The 17,763-nt window shown below is 46.8% G+C and overlaps 1 protein-coding gene across 1 annotated transcript in view; it reads right to left on the bottom strand.

Moving 5' to 3' along the window:
• Window positions 1-15,061: 15,061 nt before the first annotated feature.
• CCDC34 (coiled-coil domain containing 34) overlaps window positions 15,062-17,763 on the bottom strand; it is an 84,735-nt gene continuing 82,033 nt past the window's right edge. Inside the window, exon 6 of the mRNA XM_030200693.1 lies at window positions 15,062-15,917. Coding sequence (XP_030056553.1) covers window positions 15,721-15,917 — 197 coding nt within the window. The 3' untranslated portion in view covers window positions 15,062-15,720. The remainder of the gene's footprint in view (window positions 15,918-17,763) is intronic.

Genomic DNA, 17,763 nt, shown 5'->3' with positions numbered 1-17,763 from the left:
GGATACAAATGCCATAAAATAAATAAATAAATAAATATAATTCCTTTGCTGCATTGGATCATTATGATGCTGAGAAAAGAAGTGCTGAGGTGGAACCAGAAGCAAGGAAGGTAGCACAATCCAAGAAACATCTCCCAATGAAAAACTGGTGCAAAGCAGAAAATGCTTGCTGCTAGGAGACTCCAGAAACAATATCATTGGCTCCCTGTCAAAGGATTACTTAGAAAACTGCTACTCTTACCTTCAAGGCCTATCCCCAACTATCTTTCCTGTTTAACTATTCCTTACTGCCCCTCCAAAACCCTCCCCATTCTTTAAATGATCACCGTTTAGTTCTGCCCTGTCCGAAATGTGCTCACTTGGAATCAACACTCCACAGCGCATTCTTCTTGCTTGCGCCTCACACCTGAACAATCTCCCCCTCTCTTTCCGTAGCAAATCCTCTTTCAAGGATTTTAGGATTGAACTGAAAACCTGGCTCTTCTGACTAGCTTTTGGGGAAACAGTCTGATTGAAACTACCATTATTTACCCAACCATGCAATCCTTTTAAGTGCATTTGATTTGTTCTCTTCTTTTAGCTATGTGCTTGTCTATTAAACTTAACTAGTGGTTAGTGCAGCATACTTTGATCCTGGGGAACTGGGTTCAATTCCCACTGCAGCTCCTTGTGACTGTGGGCAAGTCACTTAACCCTCCATTGCCCCAGGTACAAAATAAGTACCTGTATATATATAAACCGCTTTGAATGTAGTTGCAAAATACCACAGAAAGGTGGTATATCAAGTCCCATTTCCCTTTCCCTATACACTGATGGAGTTCCTTTTCCATTTTCTATGATAGCCTGTACACCACTCTGTTCATCAGCTAGAGCAGTACAGAAAGTTTTGCAAATAAATAAATAAACTTAGGAACACAGTTCAAGGGTTCCAATCTAGTGAAATGCCTTCCAGGATTCTCAGCTACCAGAAGTATCGACCAAATATGAACATGATCCGATTCTATATTGATGCTGTAAATCCACCAGGGGACAAATTACCTGGCCAACAACAGCAAGTTTACAGCACAGAGAGAATTCCAGAAGTTGGGGAGGGACTGAAGTCTTTGGGTCAGACTGCAGCTTTTTTTGAAGTCTGAACCAAAGGACATGTAGGAACGGAGAGGAAAGTAGTATTGGAATTCAATAAGTGGCTTGAATCTTGGTGTAATGTAGAAGGTTTTAGATACATAGGATGGGGTAATTTGTGGAAAAATAAAAGGCTGTACTGTAATGATCTTTGTGACAGGAAAAGGATCCTTGGGGACAAATTCAGAAGGTATATTTCTAGACATTTAAAATAGAAGGGGAGGGGGGTGACAAAAGGAAACAAAATAATTCAAAATGTCCCCCCAGAATAAACATGATGGCAGAAGGAAAGGTCATCTAAATATAGAAAACCACCCAAACTCACTTAGAACATGGAAAGCAGCAATGAGCACAAATGCTTGTAGTCTAAGTAAAAAGGTTCAAGATCTGCAAGCCCTGATGTTTGAGGAAAACTTGGATATTGTTGTTATTACAGAGACATGGTTCAATGATTCCCATGAATGGGATGTGTACACACTGGGCTATAATCTTTTTAGGAAGGATAGGAAGGGCCAAAGAGGTGGAAGAGTGGCGAGGTATGTATATCAGAGCGGCTGAAATGCAGGAAACCTGGGGAAAGGAACAAGCTTTATGGATTGTCCTATAAAGAGAAGATGGAACCTGTATCCACACAAGTGTTATCTATAGACCTCCTGCACAAATAGAGAAAAGCTGGACAAGGATGTGATAGAAGATATTCAAAAGCTTGGTATGAAAGGGGAAGTGCTACTTTTGGGAGATCTCAACTTGCCTGATGTGGATTAGAATGTCTCATCGGCAGAATCGAAAAATTAGGGAGATTGTGGATGCCTGCCAAAGTGCCATGCTCAGACAAATGGTGACGAATCCCACTAGAGAAGGGTCCATGCTGGATCTAGTGCTCACAAATGGAGGAAGTGTTTCCAATATCCAGGTGAGTGCCCAACTATATAATAGCGATCATCACACAATATGGCTTGATATAAGGGCAAAGGCTGAGAGCAGACACACAAAGCGAATGATACATACCTGTAGCAGGTGTTCTCCGAGGACAGCAGGCTGACTGTTCTCACGACTGGGTTGACGTCCACGGCAGCCCCCTCCAACGGAACAAAAACTTTGCGGGCGGACCCGCACGCAGGGCATGCCCACCGCGCATGCGCGGTCGTCTTCCTGCCCGTGCGCGACCGTTCCCGCTCAGTTGAATGACAAGCAAAGGAATGAGTAAAAACGCAACTCCAAAGGGGAGGAGGGAGGGTAGGTGAGAACAATCAGCCTGCTGTCCTCGGAGAACACCTGCTACAGGTATGTATCATTCGCTTTCTCCAAGGACAAGCAGGCTGCTTGTTCTCACGACTGGGATATCCCTAGCTCTCAGGCTCACTCAAAACAAGAACCCAGGTCAATTGAACCTCGCAACGGCGAGGGCATAACAGAAATTGACCTACGAAGAACAACTAACTGAGAGTGCAGCCTGAACAGAATAAATCGGGTCCTGGAGGGTGGAGTTGGATTCAAACCCCAAACAGATTCTGCAGCACCGACTGCCCGAACCGACTGTCGCGTCGGGTATCCTGCTGGAGGCAGTAATGTGATGTGAATGTGTGGACAGATGACCATGTCGCAGCCTTGCAAATCTCTTCAATAGTGGCTGACTTCAAGTGGGCCACTGACGCTGCCATGGCTCTAACACTATGAGCCATGACATGACCCTCAAGAGCCAGCCCAGCCTGGGCGTAAGTGAAGGAAATGCAATCTGCTAGCCAATTGGAGATGGTGCGTTTCCCGACAGCGACCCCTTTCCTATTGGGGTCGAAAGAAATAAACAATTGGGTGGACTGTCTGTGGGGCTGTGTCCACTCCAGATAGAAGGCCAACGCTCACTTGCAGTCCAATGTGTGCAACTGACGTTCAGCAGGGCGGGTATGTGGTCTGGGAAAGAATGTTGGCAAGACAATTGACTGGTTAAGATGGAACTCCGACACAACCTTTGGCAGGAACTTAGGGTGAGTGCGGAGTACTACTCTGTTATGATGAAATTTGGTATAAGGAGCATGAGCTACCAGGGCTTGCAGCTCACTGACTCTTTGAGCTGAAGTAACTGCCACCAAGAAAATGACCTTCCAGGTCAAGTACTTCAGATGGCAGGAATTCAGTGGCTCAAAAGGAGGTTTCATCAGCTGGGTGAGGACAACGTTGAGATCCTATGACACCGCAGGAGGCTTGACAGGGGGCCTTGACAAAAGCAAGCCTCTCATGAATCGAACGACTAAAGGCTCCTCTACACGATAATGGTAAGCACTAATCGCACTAAGGTGATTCCTTACTGAGTTGGTCTTGAGGCCAGACTCTGATGTGCAGAAGGTATTCAAGCCAGTTCTGTGCAGGACAAGAACGAGGTTCTAGGGCCTTGCTCTCACACCAAACGACAAACCTCCTCCACTTGAAAAAGTAACTCTTTTTAGTGGAATCCTTTCTAGAGGCCAGCAAGACACGGGAGACACCCTCAGACAGACCCAACGAAGGAAAGTCTACGCCCTCAACATCCAGGCCGTGAAAGCCAGAGACTGAAGGTTGGGGTGCAGAAGCGCTCTGTCGTTCTGCGAAATGAGAGTCGGAAAACACTCCAATCTCCACGGTTCTTCGGAGGACAACTCCAGAAGTAGAGGGAACCAGATCTGACGGGGCCAAAAAGGCGCTATCAGAATCATGGTGCCGTGGTCTTGCTTGAGCTTCAGTAAGGTCTTCCCCACTAAAGGTATGGGAGGATAAGCATACAGGAGGCCGGTCCCCCAATGGAGGAGAAAGGCATCCGACGCTAGTCTGCCGTGTGCCTGTAGTCTGGAACAGAACAGAGGCAGCTTGTGGTTGGTCTGAGAGGCGAAAAGGTCCACCGAGGGAGTGCCCCACTCTCGGAAGATCTTGCGTACCACTCTGGAATGGAGCGACCACTCGTGCGGTTGCATGACTCTGCTCAGTCTGTCGGCCAGATTGTTGTTTACGCCTGCCAGGTATGTGGCTTGAAGAAGCATGCCAAACTGGCAGGCCCAACGCCACATCCCAACGGCTTCCTGACACAGGGGCGAGATCCGGTGCCCCCCTGCTTGTTGATGTAATACATTGCAACCTGATTTTCTGTCCGAATTTGGATAATTTGGTAGGACAGCCGATCTCTGAAGGCCTTCAGTGCGTTCCAGACCGCTTGGAGCTCCAGGAGGTTGATCCTGTTCCTGGAGGGACCACAGTCCCTGGGTGTGAAGCCCATCGACATGAGCTCCCCACCCCAGGCGAGATGCATCCGTCGTCAGCACCTTCGTGGGCTGCGGAATTTGGAATGGACGTCCCAGGGTCAAATTGGTCCGAAGTGTCCACCAGTGCAGCGAATTGTGGCAACTGAGGGACAGGCGGATGACATCTTCTAGATTCCCGGTGGCTTGACACCACTGGGAAGCTAGGGTCCATTGAGCAGATCTCATGTGAAGACGAGCCATGGGAGTCACATGAACTGTAGAGGCCATATGACCCAGGAGTCTCAACATCTGCTGAGCTGTGACCTGCTGAGATGCTCTGGTCTGGGAAAGGCCTGAGCCGTCTGTGAATTCAGCAGAGCTCCTATGAATTCCAGAGATTGGACTGGCTGGAGATGGGACTTTGGGTAATTTATCACAAACCCCAGCAGCTCCAGGAGGTGAATAGTGCACCACATGGACCGGAGAGCCCCTGCCTCTGAGGTGTTCTTGACCAGCCAATCGTCGAGATACGGGAACACGTGCACTCCCAGCTTGCGTAGATACGCCGCGACCACCACGAGGCACTTCGTGAACACCTGTGGGGCAGAGGCGAGCCCAAAGGGCAGCACACAATACTGAAAGTGCCGTGTCCCCAGGCGGAATCTGAGATACTGTCTGTGGGCTGGCAGTATCGGGATGTGAGTATAAGCGTCCTTTAAATCCAGGGAACATAGCCAATCGTCTTTCTGAACCATTGGTAGAAGGGTGCCCAAGGAAAGCATCCTGAACTTCTCTTTGACCAGGTATTTGTTCAGGCCTCTCAGGTCTAGGATGGGACGCATCCCCCCTGTTTTCTTTTCCACAAGGAAGTACCTGGAATAGAATCCCTGCCCTTCCTGCCCGGGTGGCACGGGCTCGACCGCATTGGCGCTGAGAAGGGCGGAGAGTTCCTCTGCAAGTACCTGCCTGTGATGGGAGCTGAAGGATTGGGCTCCCGGTGGGCAATTTGGAAGAATGGAGGCCAAATTCAGGGTGTATCCGCACCGCACTATTTGGAGAATCCACTGGTCGGAGGTTATCAGAGGCCACCTTTGGTGAAAAGCTTTCAACCTCCCCCCGACCGGCAGGTCATCCGGTACGGACACTTTGATGGCAGCTATGTTCCCATGGATCCAGTCAAAAGCCCGTCCCCGGCTTTTGCTGTGGAGGCGCAGGGGGCTGCTTTGGCGCACGCTGTTGACAGGAACGAGCGCGCTGGGACTGTCCCTGTGCCTGAGGAGGCCTTTGGGCCGGCTGGGTGTACCTGCGCTTGCTGTAAGCATAGGGTGCAGTCTGCCTGGCCCGGGAAAAACGGCCACCTGTTGAGGTGGATGCTGAAGGCGTGGGACAGCTTGTCGAGAGCGGTCTCCCGCTGGTGTAGTTGGTCCACCAACTGCTCGACCTTCTTGCCAAAGATGTTATCCCCCCGGCAAGGGACATCCGCCAGTCGTTGCTGGGTGCGGTTGTCCAGGTCAGAGGCACGCAGCCAGGAGAGTCTGCGCATCACTATGCCTTGGGCCACAGCTCGAGATGCCACATCACAGGTGTCATAGATACCCCTGGACAGGAACTTTCTGCACGCCTTCAGCTGCCTGACCACCTCCTGAAAGGGCCTGGACTGCTCTGGAGGGAGCTGGTCGACCAGGTCCGCCAGTTGCTTCACATTGTTCCGCATGTGAATGCTCGTGTAGAGCTGGTATGACTGGATGCGGGTGACGAGCATGGAAGATTGGTAGGCCTTCCTCCCAAACGAGTCCAGAGTGCGAGACTCCTGCCCCGGGGGCGCCGAGGCGGTATCCCTCGAACTCCATGCCCTCTTGAGAGCAGAGTCCACGACCGCCGAGTCATGAGGCAATTGGGGCCGCATCAACTCTGGGTCAGAGTGAATCCTGTATTGGGACTCCGCTTTCTTGGGGATGGTGGGGTTAGATAAGGGCTTCAGCCAGTTCCGAAGCAGTGTCTCTTTGAGGACATTGTGCAACGGCACCGTGGAAGAGTCTATAGGTGGTGATGGATAGTCGAGGACCTCGAGCATCTCAGCCCTCGGCTCATCCACAGAGACCACGGGGAAGGGAATGCAAATAGACATATCCCTGACGAAGGAGGCAAAGGAGAGGCTCTCAGGGGGCGAGAGCTTCCTCTCCGGTGAAGGAGTGGGGTCGGAGGGAAGGCCCTCAGACTCCTCTGAGGAGAAATATCTGGGGTCCTCCTCCTCCCCCCACGAGGCCTCTTCCTCGGTGTCAGACATGAGCTCTTGCAGCTCAGACCTGAACCGGGCCCTTCTCGACTGCAAGGAACCATGTCCTCGATGATGGCGTCGAGTGGTGGACTCCCGTGCCGGCGGGGATGAAGCTCCCTCCATCGACGTCGACGGGGATGCCACCTGCGTGGTGGTGGACACCGGTACCGCAAGCGGCGTCGGTGTCGGAGGCCTTGGCATCGGGCTAGAGCACGCCGGCGCCTCCATCAACGGCGCCAGGGGCGCAAGCACCCCCAGTGCCGGCAAAGCCTGGTGCATCAGCCCTTCCAGAATCCCTGGAAGGATGGCTCGGAGGCACTCGTCAAGGCCCGCTGTCAGGAAAGGCAGGGGGGCCGGTGTGGGTGTCAGTGCCAGAAGCTGCTCTGGTCCAGGAGACGGTACCGAAGTACCCATGGACTGACGCAGCGACACCTCTTCAACCGAGGGGGAACGCTCCTCTCGGCACTGCCGCTTCCTCGGCGTCGAATCATCTCTGGAAGCGCCGGAGCTGATAGTCGCCGTGGCGACCGATGACGGTGCTTTTTAGTCTTCTTTCGGTGCCCGTCATCGGCGCTCGGCGGCAGAGATGAAGAGGAGGTAGAACCCCCCCGGCCTCAAGGGATCGGGTCTGACAGGGTTCGGTCTCGATGGCCCTGGGTAGAGGGAGTGGCCGGGGCCAATTGCCCGCGCGGCCGCTCACCCCCGCCGTCGCCGGTGGACCGGTGGGCCAACGGTACCTGTACTCCTGGGGTCGGTGCCATCGTCGGTGCCAATTTCGTCGACATCGGTACCGGTACCAAAGATCCGGCCGTCGACACCGATGCCGTCGAGGGGCCGGCGCAAGTTCCAAAAAGACAGTCCCGAAGAACTTGCCTCGCCACTTGTGTCCGCTTCTGCAAGCCGAGACACAAGGTGCACGTCTTGGTATTATGCTCCGGCCCAAGGCACTGGAGGCACCAAGCGTGGGTATCGGTTGGCGAGATCTGCCGGCCTCACCGACCACACTTTTTGAATCCGCTCGGGACCTTCGAGGAAATCGACGGAAAAATTGCGTTGGCGAAGTCAAAGTCGTCGATGGTGGCAGTGAAAAGCACACCCGAAAAAAGAAACGACCGCGCGGCCACAAGGCCGCAACGAGGCGCCCCCACGGCTAAAGACAACGAGGGGACAAACTTCTTTTTTTTTTTTAACAGAAGAAAGAAAGAAAAGAGGCGCGAACGCGCACGAAAAGAGAAAAAAACTCGCGGCTAGGCCGTGATCTGGTTTCCGGGACTGACAGAGAGAGAGAGACGATAACACGTCTCTCTCCAGCGCGTAATCAAAAAAAACTGAGCGGGAACGGTCGCGCACGGGCGGGAAGACGGCCGCGCATGCGCGGTGGGCGTGCCCTGTGTGCGGAACCGCTCGCAAAGTTTTTGTTCCAGTTGGTGGGGGCTGCCGTGGACGTCAACCCAGTCGTGAGAACAAGCAGCTTGCTTGTCCTCGGAGAAAACAAAGTACTGTATTTTCAGATGTACTGATTTTGGTAAAATGGGGCAATACCTGAAGAAGGAACTGATGGCATGGGCAAGTGTAGGTGAAGTGGAAAATCAGTGGTCCAAGCTGAAAGCCTTTGATACAGTCCCTCACAGAAGACTCGTGAATAAGCTGAGAGGGCTGGACTTACGACCCAAAATGGTGACCTGGATAGGAAACTGGTTTACCAACAGGCGATAGAGGGTGGTGGTAAACGGAAACCACTCAGAAGAAAAGAAATTGAGTAGTGGAGTGCCTCAGGGGTTGGTGCTGGGGCCAATTCTGTTTAATATATTTGTGAGAGATATTGAGTGCCACAGTTCGCTTTTTCTAGATCTACAAATTTGGGAGAACATATCTAAATCTCAATTTATTGAAGGATCCGTCTGTCAGACGTCTTTGGGTGGACATAAGCTGTGGTCAGTGCCAGGTCTATCTGCATGCTCTGCAAGTTCAAGAAGTTAGACATCTGAAGACTTTGAAATATCATACACTAAGTTTAATACTGACTGTATCACAGAAAGGGTAGTGTATGCAGTATTGTGTCCCTGTCCTAAAGTATATATTGGTCATACAATGAGAGCAGTAAAATCTCATATTAACATCTTAGAAAGATACGTACCAATGCTATTCAGGCACCTTTATTACAACATTGGATAGATTTACATCACACAATCTGATCTTAAGTTTGTAGTATTGGATATGCGTAAGGGTGGTGGGCAGGGTGGAAATGTTGCTAAGCAGTTATGGAGACATGAACAGTTTTGGATTTATTCATGGAATACTGTTGAACTAGAGAGTCTCAATAGAGAGGTGGAGTGGTGTTTGGTGGGCATATTTATAACATTTTCTGGATGTATTTATTTATGTTTACCATTTTTGCAGTATAGGTCTTTCCTGCTCCTTCTGAGTTAGTGGTGTCTCCCAGTTTAAATGGAGCCGCCACTAATCTGGTTTTTCTAGGCGTCTGACTTGAAGTCCTGCACATAAGGTATGCTTTATTCTTTTAGATTATAATTAAGTATTGCATTTGTTTACATGTATTTCTCATGTTTTTAGAGTTTAAAAATATTTTTTGTTTTCAGGGACACTTTTCACACTTAAAGGTTTAAAGATGTAACAGCCCTGAAACAGCTCCAGTGAAACATAGACCATGTCAAGATCCGTTTTATTCTTTTCACCTAGCAAGTTAAGTGAGAGCTTAAAAAATATGTTATTTGGCACCTGGGGGCATTAATTTACAAGAAAAGCCGTGCTATGATTATATACCTGGACATCTTTGAAGACCACTGTGTCTGTCCCTTGGAAACATATCAGCATGTCTGTATCTATCTATCTATAGGATAAAAAAATAATTTTATGGAAAGTTCATTGTTAGAATTGTGTGTTACTCCTTTGCATCAGATGGGAATAAGAACTGTATAGCTTGTTACCTTTCTCATCTGTTGAAAAAAAAAGTTTCCCTAATTTGTTTTTGGTAGTTAAAATTTAATAGATAATCTTACTGACAACCCCCCCCCCCCCCCCCCCCCCCCCACACACACACACACAAAAACCTTTAAAATAACCTAGAAAATTACACTATAAATCTATAGTGCAAAGTACAAAACCTCTATTTTTTATTTCTTTTTGTATGCTAGTGGTGCTCAGTATCTGGGTAACTTTCGCAGGACTGACTGGCAATCCTCAAATACTCGATACCCACCCTAACATCACAGCACCAGTGTCCTCCTCCTGCCTATACTGTAAGTTGTTGGGGCTCCAGCTGGATGAGATACGTTAAAACCACCCTCTTACGGAACTGAGATAAGGAAGAACGCCTTCACCTTGTTGAGCTAAGTAATCTCCTCCCATTGTGATATAATTTTTGTGTGAACTGTTACACATTTTTCACCACCATACAGATTGTTACTCTGGCAGCACAAAAGTTTTTTTTGCCAATAATAAGAACTTACAGTATAGGCACACTAGTGCTGTGATGTCAGGGTGGGTATTGAGGATTGCCAGTCAATCCAGCAAAAGTTACCCAGGTACTGAGAACCACTATGCACCATAGATTTATAGTATAATTTTCTAGGTTATTTTTAAGGTTTTTGTGGTGGCGGGGGGGGGTTGTCAGTAAGATTATCTTTTAAATAGAAAAAACGGAGGTTAATATATACCCCAGAGGAGTTAAACTAGTTAAAATTTAATGCCAAGAAGTGCAGAGTGACGCACATAGGGTGCAGAAACCCAACAGAGATACATCGAGTAGGAGGGGAGAGCTCAACTCAAGAGAGGGACCTTGGGGTGATGGTATCCAAGGATCTAAAGGTGAAGAAATAATGTGACAAGGCAACAGAGGATGCTAGGCTGCATAGAGAGTAAAGAGGTGTTATAACCAGCAAAAGAAAAGAGGTGTTGATGCCCCTCTACAAGTTGTTAGGGAGGCCTCATTTGCAGTATTGTGTTGTTTTGGAGGCTGTATCTTGCAAAGAAAGTAGAAAGACTTGAAGCGGTGCAAAGAAAAGCTACAAAAATGGTATGGGATTTGTGTTGCAAGACGTACAAGGGGAGACTTACTGACCTGAACACATATACCCTGGAGGAAAGGAGAAACAGGAGTGATAAGTACATAAGTAATGCCATACTGGGAAAAGACCAAAGGCCCATCAAGCCCAGCATCCTGTCCCCAACAGCGGCCAATCCAGGTCAAGGGCACCTGGCAGCTTCCCAAACGTACAAACATTCTATACAAGTTATTCCCAAGGTATTTGAAAGGTATTAAACAGCAAAAAAAAAACCTTTTCTGGAGACAGGAAGGCGGTAGAACTAGAGGACATGAATTGAGGTTGAAGAGGGGCAGACTCAGGAATAATGCTGGGAAGCATTTTTTCCACAGAGAGGGTGGTAGATATTTGGTATGCCATCCCATGGGAGGTGGTGAAGATAAAAATGGTAATGGAATTCAAAAATGCATGGGATAAACACAAAGGAATCCTGTTTAGAAGGAATGGATCCACAGAAGCTTAATGGAGATTGGGTGGCAACACTGGCAATTGGAAAGCAGTACAGAGCAGAATTCTACAGTCTGTGCCCTGAAAATGGCAAGGATTAATCAAGGTCAGTTATACATATAAATACCATACACAATGAGTTTATCTTGTTGGGCAGACTGAATGGACCATACAGGTCTTTATCTGCCATCATCTAACATAGTAACATAGTAGACGCGGGCAGAAAAAGACCTGCATGGTCCATCCAGTCTGCCCATGACAAACTCATATGTGTATACCTTACCTTGAATTTGTACCTGTCCTTTTCAGGGCACAGACTATATAAGTCTGCCCAGCCGTATTTCCCGCCTCCCAACAGACCATATAAGTCTGCCCAGCAGTATTTCCCGCCTCCCAACCACCAGTCCCGCCTCCCATCACCGGCTCTGTTACAGACCGTATAAGTCTGCCCTCCCCTATCCTCGCCTCCCAACCACCACCCCCTCTTCCCCCCAACTGCTCCGCCACCCAATTTCAGCTAAGCTTCTGAGGATCCATTCCTTCTGCACAGGATTCCTCTATGCATATCCCACGCATGTTTGAACTCCGTTACCGTTTTCATCTCCACCACCTCCCGCGGGAGGGCATTCCAAGCATCCACCACCCTCTCCGTAAAGAAATACTTCATGACATCTTTCCTGAGTCTGCCCCCCTTCAATCTCATTTCATGTCCTCTCGTTCTACCGCCTTCCCATCTCCGGAAAAGATTCGTTTGCAGATTAATACCTTTCAAATATTTGAACGTCTGTATCATATCACCCCTGTTCCTCCTTTCCTCCAGGGTGTACATGTTCAGGTCAGCAAGCCTCTCTTCATACGTCTTGGAACGTAAATCCCATACCATCCTCTAGTATGTTACTAGAGAAGCAGCCCAATACAATGTAGCGAAGTTACTTATCTGTAGCAGGTGTTCTCTGAGGACAGCAGGACATGTATTCTCACAAATGGGTTATGCTGCCAAAGGCCTCAAGATATGCTTGGCAGTGTCCACCCTGGGCTCTGTCAGATGAAATCACTCATAAATGAGAAACAATGTCCTGCTTGTCCTCAGAGAACATTTTGCTAGTATATAACAAAATAAATGTAAGGAACATTGTGTGGTAGCATAAGCCAATATGATTAAGACCTTAAATCCACTAGAAAAACTCAGTTCCACAGATTTAAGGAGTATGTGTATATTCTGTGTCAGCCTGGATGATCTTTACCTTGGAGATCAGTGCAATCCGCTTAAGTGCAAGGGTCTGGGACCAAAGAAATACATGTAGTTAACAGGAGTGTGCACTTAACCGTTGTGACCCAATGAAGCTTGACATCTGATAAACATATGTACAATACTGTTTATCATACATACAGTATACAGTCTCCGTTCGTTAACTGACACTATACAGTCTCTGTTAGCTGACGCTAGGCTTACTTGAAGTAATCATAGTCCTCTGTACACTATTTTGTCTGTGAGTTCCATAGACTACGTCTGCCAGACGGTAAAAACTGTCATAGTACTGACATCCAGTGGCCTCCAGATAGGCCCGCACGGTGTTGAGACTCTCCAGCGCTCTTGCAAAAGTGACAGGAGGTTGTTGAATTTCGTCAACATGTGCCTCGCTGCTCATTTCATCAACTGTTTCATCATCAGCCGTTGCCTGCGTGTAGGCGTATATCTCGACATCAGCTGTCGTCAGCTGTTTGTAGATCGTAATCAACAGCTACGTAGTGATGAAACTCCTCTTCAGTAACACCGGCTGGGATGTCAATAGCCTGTTCATTTGATGCGTTTGCAACAGCCGCATCTGTTTCGTCCCTCTCCACATTCTTAGCAAAGCTTGCCTGCTTGTAGCAGTTCACAATGGTTGCCTGTGTAACATGATTCCAGGCTTCTTTCTGCATATGTAGGGAATCCAACAGTGATAGATTACAAGCCAGTTCAACAGCACGTTTATCCTTGCCAGTCTGGTCATCCATAACGCTCATCAGACGATGTAGCACAAGAGCCCGATAATGTTTGGTGGCAGGAAGATCACCTTGACGTTAGACAGCCTTACATCATCACTGTGTGCAGCACAATTATCACAAAGCAACAAAATCTGCCGCTTTTGTGCCTGCATTCTAGTGTCTAACTTCTTTAGCCACTGCTTCCAAATTTCCCTAGTCATCCATGAATTTGTGTTAGCCTCATATGACACAGGAAGTCGCTTAACATTCTTGAAGCAACGGGGCTGTTTGCTCTTTCCAATGACGAGTGGTTCCAACTTCTCACTCCCATCCATATTGCAACAAAGGAGGATGGATCGTCAGTCGGTCCTTCGACATTTTACTTCCTGTAGTTTTAGCTTGTTTGAATGCAAGTGTTCCATCAGGAATCGCTCGCCAGTAGAGACCTTTTTCGTCAGCATTGAAAATGTCACGAGGTGCAAACTCGTTCAAGATGGTAGGAAGAACTGAAACAACCCAATTTTCAGCACCAAAGTCATCGTCTTGTTTTTCACCATGCTGTTTCTTGAATTTTATGTTGTTTCTCTCCTTCCATCTTTCCAACCATCCAACAGTGGTTTTGAATTCAGTTAGTCCAACACTTTCAGCTAGCTGATTAGCTTTCTCCATATGCAGTGGACCACTGACACGAAACTGTCTGCTCCTAACTTGAGAAAACCACCGAAGAAAACCATCTTCTACCTCCTCAGCTTTTACCGCCCGTTTTTGTTTCCGGTGTGGATTTGTATTGTTCTGCCAGTCTTCCAGAAGCTGGTCTTTCTGCTTCAAGATACGTGAAATTTGACTGGGATTGACACCATATTCTTTAGCAATAGATGCTTCACCTTTGTTTGTTTTCTAATTTTTTAAGAACTTCTATTCCTTCAGCCAGTGTTAAAGTCTTACAGTTGCATGATGACAACGACTCCTCCAGTGTACACTCTAACAACTTTCTTTCGCTTATTCTGCCTGTGGCAGTTAACCAATGAGATTTCAAATTTATCGCCCCTTTGTCACGTGCCAATCGGCTTCCATATTCTGTGCAAGCGCTTATGTGGAGTCTTTCCTGCAGAGGAGAGGTCTTAAACCATGCGTATAAGCGAATCTTGCACTTATCAGTGGTGCGCTAAACCGAAGTTTGTCCTCATAGAAATTGATGGCGCCAAAAACGGGACCAAAGTACGGCATGCAGTTAAACAGAGCATGCGCTTATCCAACGTGCACTTGAATGGAGTGCACTGTATATATATCTTTAACAAATTAAGAACACATCCATGCATCAATGAGCAAAATACTACATATGCACTGGTTCAGTAATGACATCTTGCTTTTCATTAACTGATCTACATTCACTATTTTATGAAGTACATTGGTGATGGCCATCCTCTTTATAATTAAGGCACCTTTTTACTGAAGCTTAATGTGCGCTAATGGAATTAGCGCATCCTAAAGGCCAGATTCTATATATGGTGCCTAAAAAATCCGCTCATTATTACGTAAGTGCTATTAAAAAACACTGGTTGGCTTGTTAAGCCAATTAAGTTATGTGTAGAGTTTTAGAATGCACCTGGATTTCAGCATGAAAATCTAGGCACCATATATAGAATCTCCACCTTAATTTATACTAAATGTCTGTTAGCGTGTGCTAAGCTTTAGTAAACATACACTAAGTGATTATCCCCGAGAAAGTATATGTATTCACTGTTAATGCCTCAACGAGAAGAACTGGGCCTAAAGATGGCATTAGCAGACAGAAAATACCCTCTGCAGCAAGAAGTGTTTTTTTTAATGCATATCAAGCGGGAATGCCAACACCTGCTCATGCTTCAGGTATCTTTGCTTAAGCACAGTATTGCTGCCGTAACTCACTCCTGTACCAAGCGCCAGTGATAACCAGTCATGACATTACAGAAAGAACTGAAATCAAAGAACGTGAAAAAAAAAGTTCACATTTATTAAAGGAATTTTGTAATAGACATGATAGGGGAAGTTATAGTAAATCTGGTCAGAACAGCTTTTGTACCCTTGTCCCTAATTACACAGGCCACCTCAGCTTTCAGCTAATCATTGCCAAACAGCTCATAAGATTGAGCTGCACCTTTTAGACTTGGAATGCCATGCTACATTAAGGTTATTAGTGCATGATCTTAATATATTTTTCTTACTTTACTGAGCTGTACAATTAATTTCTGTTGATCACCTTGATTTTATTGGCACTATAGATTCTAACAAAACTGACTATACACACACCATTAAAAAATTTTTTTAAAGATATAAAAAGCTGATATTTAAGTATTCAGTGCAACACATTTAAGTTAAATTTTGATTGGCAAAGTTTAAGACAAATATTTTTACCATTACAAAAATCTAGTATTTCTCCCTCTCATTAAAAATATAGCAATATAAGAAATGCACTTACAGTAATGTTATTTTTGTTGCTTGATTTGTATCTTGCACAAATTCATACATATAAAAAATATAGTAACAAACTCCGTTGATAAAATATTTACAGGCAAAACCCCTTACATTTTTATAATTAAATTAGAAACAGAAGAAAACATGTAAATCTATACAAATGTACAGTGATGTTTCATGTTCTCTTTATTTTGGGCACACTGTTTTCTTTGGTTTTAAAGGGAAACTCATACATGGGATCATACATCTTAGATAATTTATTTTTCTTCATTAGAAAAGCCATGTCCCTGGACGGTGGTGGTGCCTGAATAGGTTTCCACGGAACTGGGTTAAAGAAGCTTGGAGAAGGATAGCAGCTTGCATCATAATACCCTGAAAATAAATGAAACAATGGTGATTTAATAAAAGGAGTAATAATAATTCATTTAATATAACCGTATTCTGACAGATTCAAGTTAATCACAGAAGTAAACAAAAAGATGTTGTGTGAGTGGTATATCAAGTTTAATAAAATGCATGTATATTACGCTGCCCCTGGTCTGTCCTGATCTGTGATCTCTCGCCCTTCTCCTGTCACTAAAATTGCTTTGCATCTGTCCAGTGCATGCCTGAATTCTGTCATCTTCATTGAAAGTCTGTTCCAACTTCCAAGCATCCAACACCCTTCTCAATGAAAAGTACTCACATTCCTTTTCAGCTTCCCTTTCAATGAAAAAGCACTTTTTGAATGTTTGATCTTCAAGTTTATGATTATATGATGTGTGTCCTTAATATTACCAAGTGCTTATTGTACCTCTGATGCAGGCTGCTGTCAAAACGTGGCTGCATCAGGTTTTTCTTCAATTAGGAAATTTCCAACATACTGCCGTGTTTCATGTTGACATTTAACTCTTTTGCTTCCTGTGTTATTTTTATTGCTTTTAGCAGATTTAATATCCAATTCTCATGCACAAGTTCTTTGCCTTACAGAAACCTGGTTTAGACACAGTGATGAACCTCTTCTTTATCAATCCACTCCATCTCATTTTGATATTTTCTTCCCTCTTGCTCTTCTAGAAAGAATGGGGGGGGGGGGGGGGGGGGGGTTGGCTTTATCTAATATAATAATTTGCTCCTGCAACGTTCCAATGTCTCTCACTGCATTCATAACCATCTCCTGACGTCACTCTCCCGCAGAAGCATGCTTGCCTGACGTCAGGAGATGTTACTATTCGAAGCAGGGAGGCAGGAAGCCCCTCCCTCCCTCCCAGTTCCAGGGTCATCATCCCTCCTTCCCAGTTCCAGGACCCCTCCCTCCGAATTTTAAAAATCATCCTGACTTACCTCGCGCAGTAAAAAGCTTGCAGGCTCTGGTCCCGCCCTTGCGGAAACAGGAAATGAGGGCGGGACCAGAGCTGAGAGACAGAGAAGGGAAAACTGAAGTAACACACTTTTTACCGCTGCTGCCGGCCGCCGTAACCCCGACGAGGTAAGTCAGGATGACTTTTAAAATTCGGAGGGAGGGGGGCGACCCTGGAACTGGGAGGGAGGGAGGGGACCCTGGGAGGGAAAGAGGGGGGGACCCTGGAACTCGGAGGGAGGGGGAGGAAAAGGAGAGAGAGGGGAAGGAGGGAAAGGGGGAGGGAAAGGAGAGAGAGAGGGGAAGGAGGGAAAGGGGGAGGGAAAGGAGAGAGAGAGGGGAGGGAAAGGGGGAGGGAAAGGAGAGAGGGGAGGGAGGGGGAGGGAAGAGAGAGGGGAGAGAGGGGGAGCCTGGAACTGGGAGGGAGGAAGGAAGGAGGGACTGAACTGGGAAGGAGGGAGGGGGGACTGGAACTCGGAAGGAGGTGGAGGGGGGACAGGGGGAATGCACCACCTGTAAGAAAAAAAATTCAGCACCCCCAATCAGGGGGAAGGAGGGAGAGAGGGGAGGAGGAGGGGGAGGGGGCCCTGGAACCTTGCTAGCGCCCGTTTCCTGTTAGAAACGAGCCTTTTTTTTACATTTGCTTCCTGTTGAGATATCACTCCCGAATTTGCTTTATCATCCTCCTGGTTGAGCTTAATTCTCATCCTACCATTCATTTCTCTTTTGTTGTCCCCCTGGACTCCACCTATTCAGATGTGGGATAATATTTTAGTCTATTGCTGACATTTCTGTTGGATTCCCTGGTCACTATTTTAGGTGATTTTAATCTTCACATCAATGGCTTTTCCTATCCTAGATCTCTTCACTTTGCAACTT

Source organism: Microcaecilia unicolor, chromosome 4 (assembly GCF_901765095.1).
Source record: "Microcaecilia unicolor chromosome 4, aMicUni1.1, whole genome shotgun sequence".
Taxonomy (NCBI): domain Eukaryota; kingdom Metazoa; phylum Chordata; class Amphibia; order Gymnophiona; family Siphonopidae; genus Microcaecilia; species Microcaecilia unicolor.
This window is presented reverse-complemented; position numbering and strand designations above follow the sequence as displayed.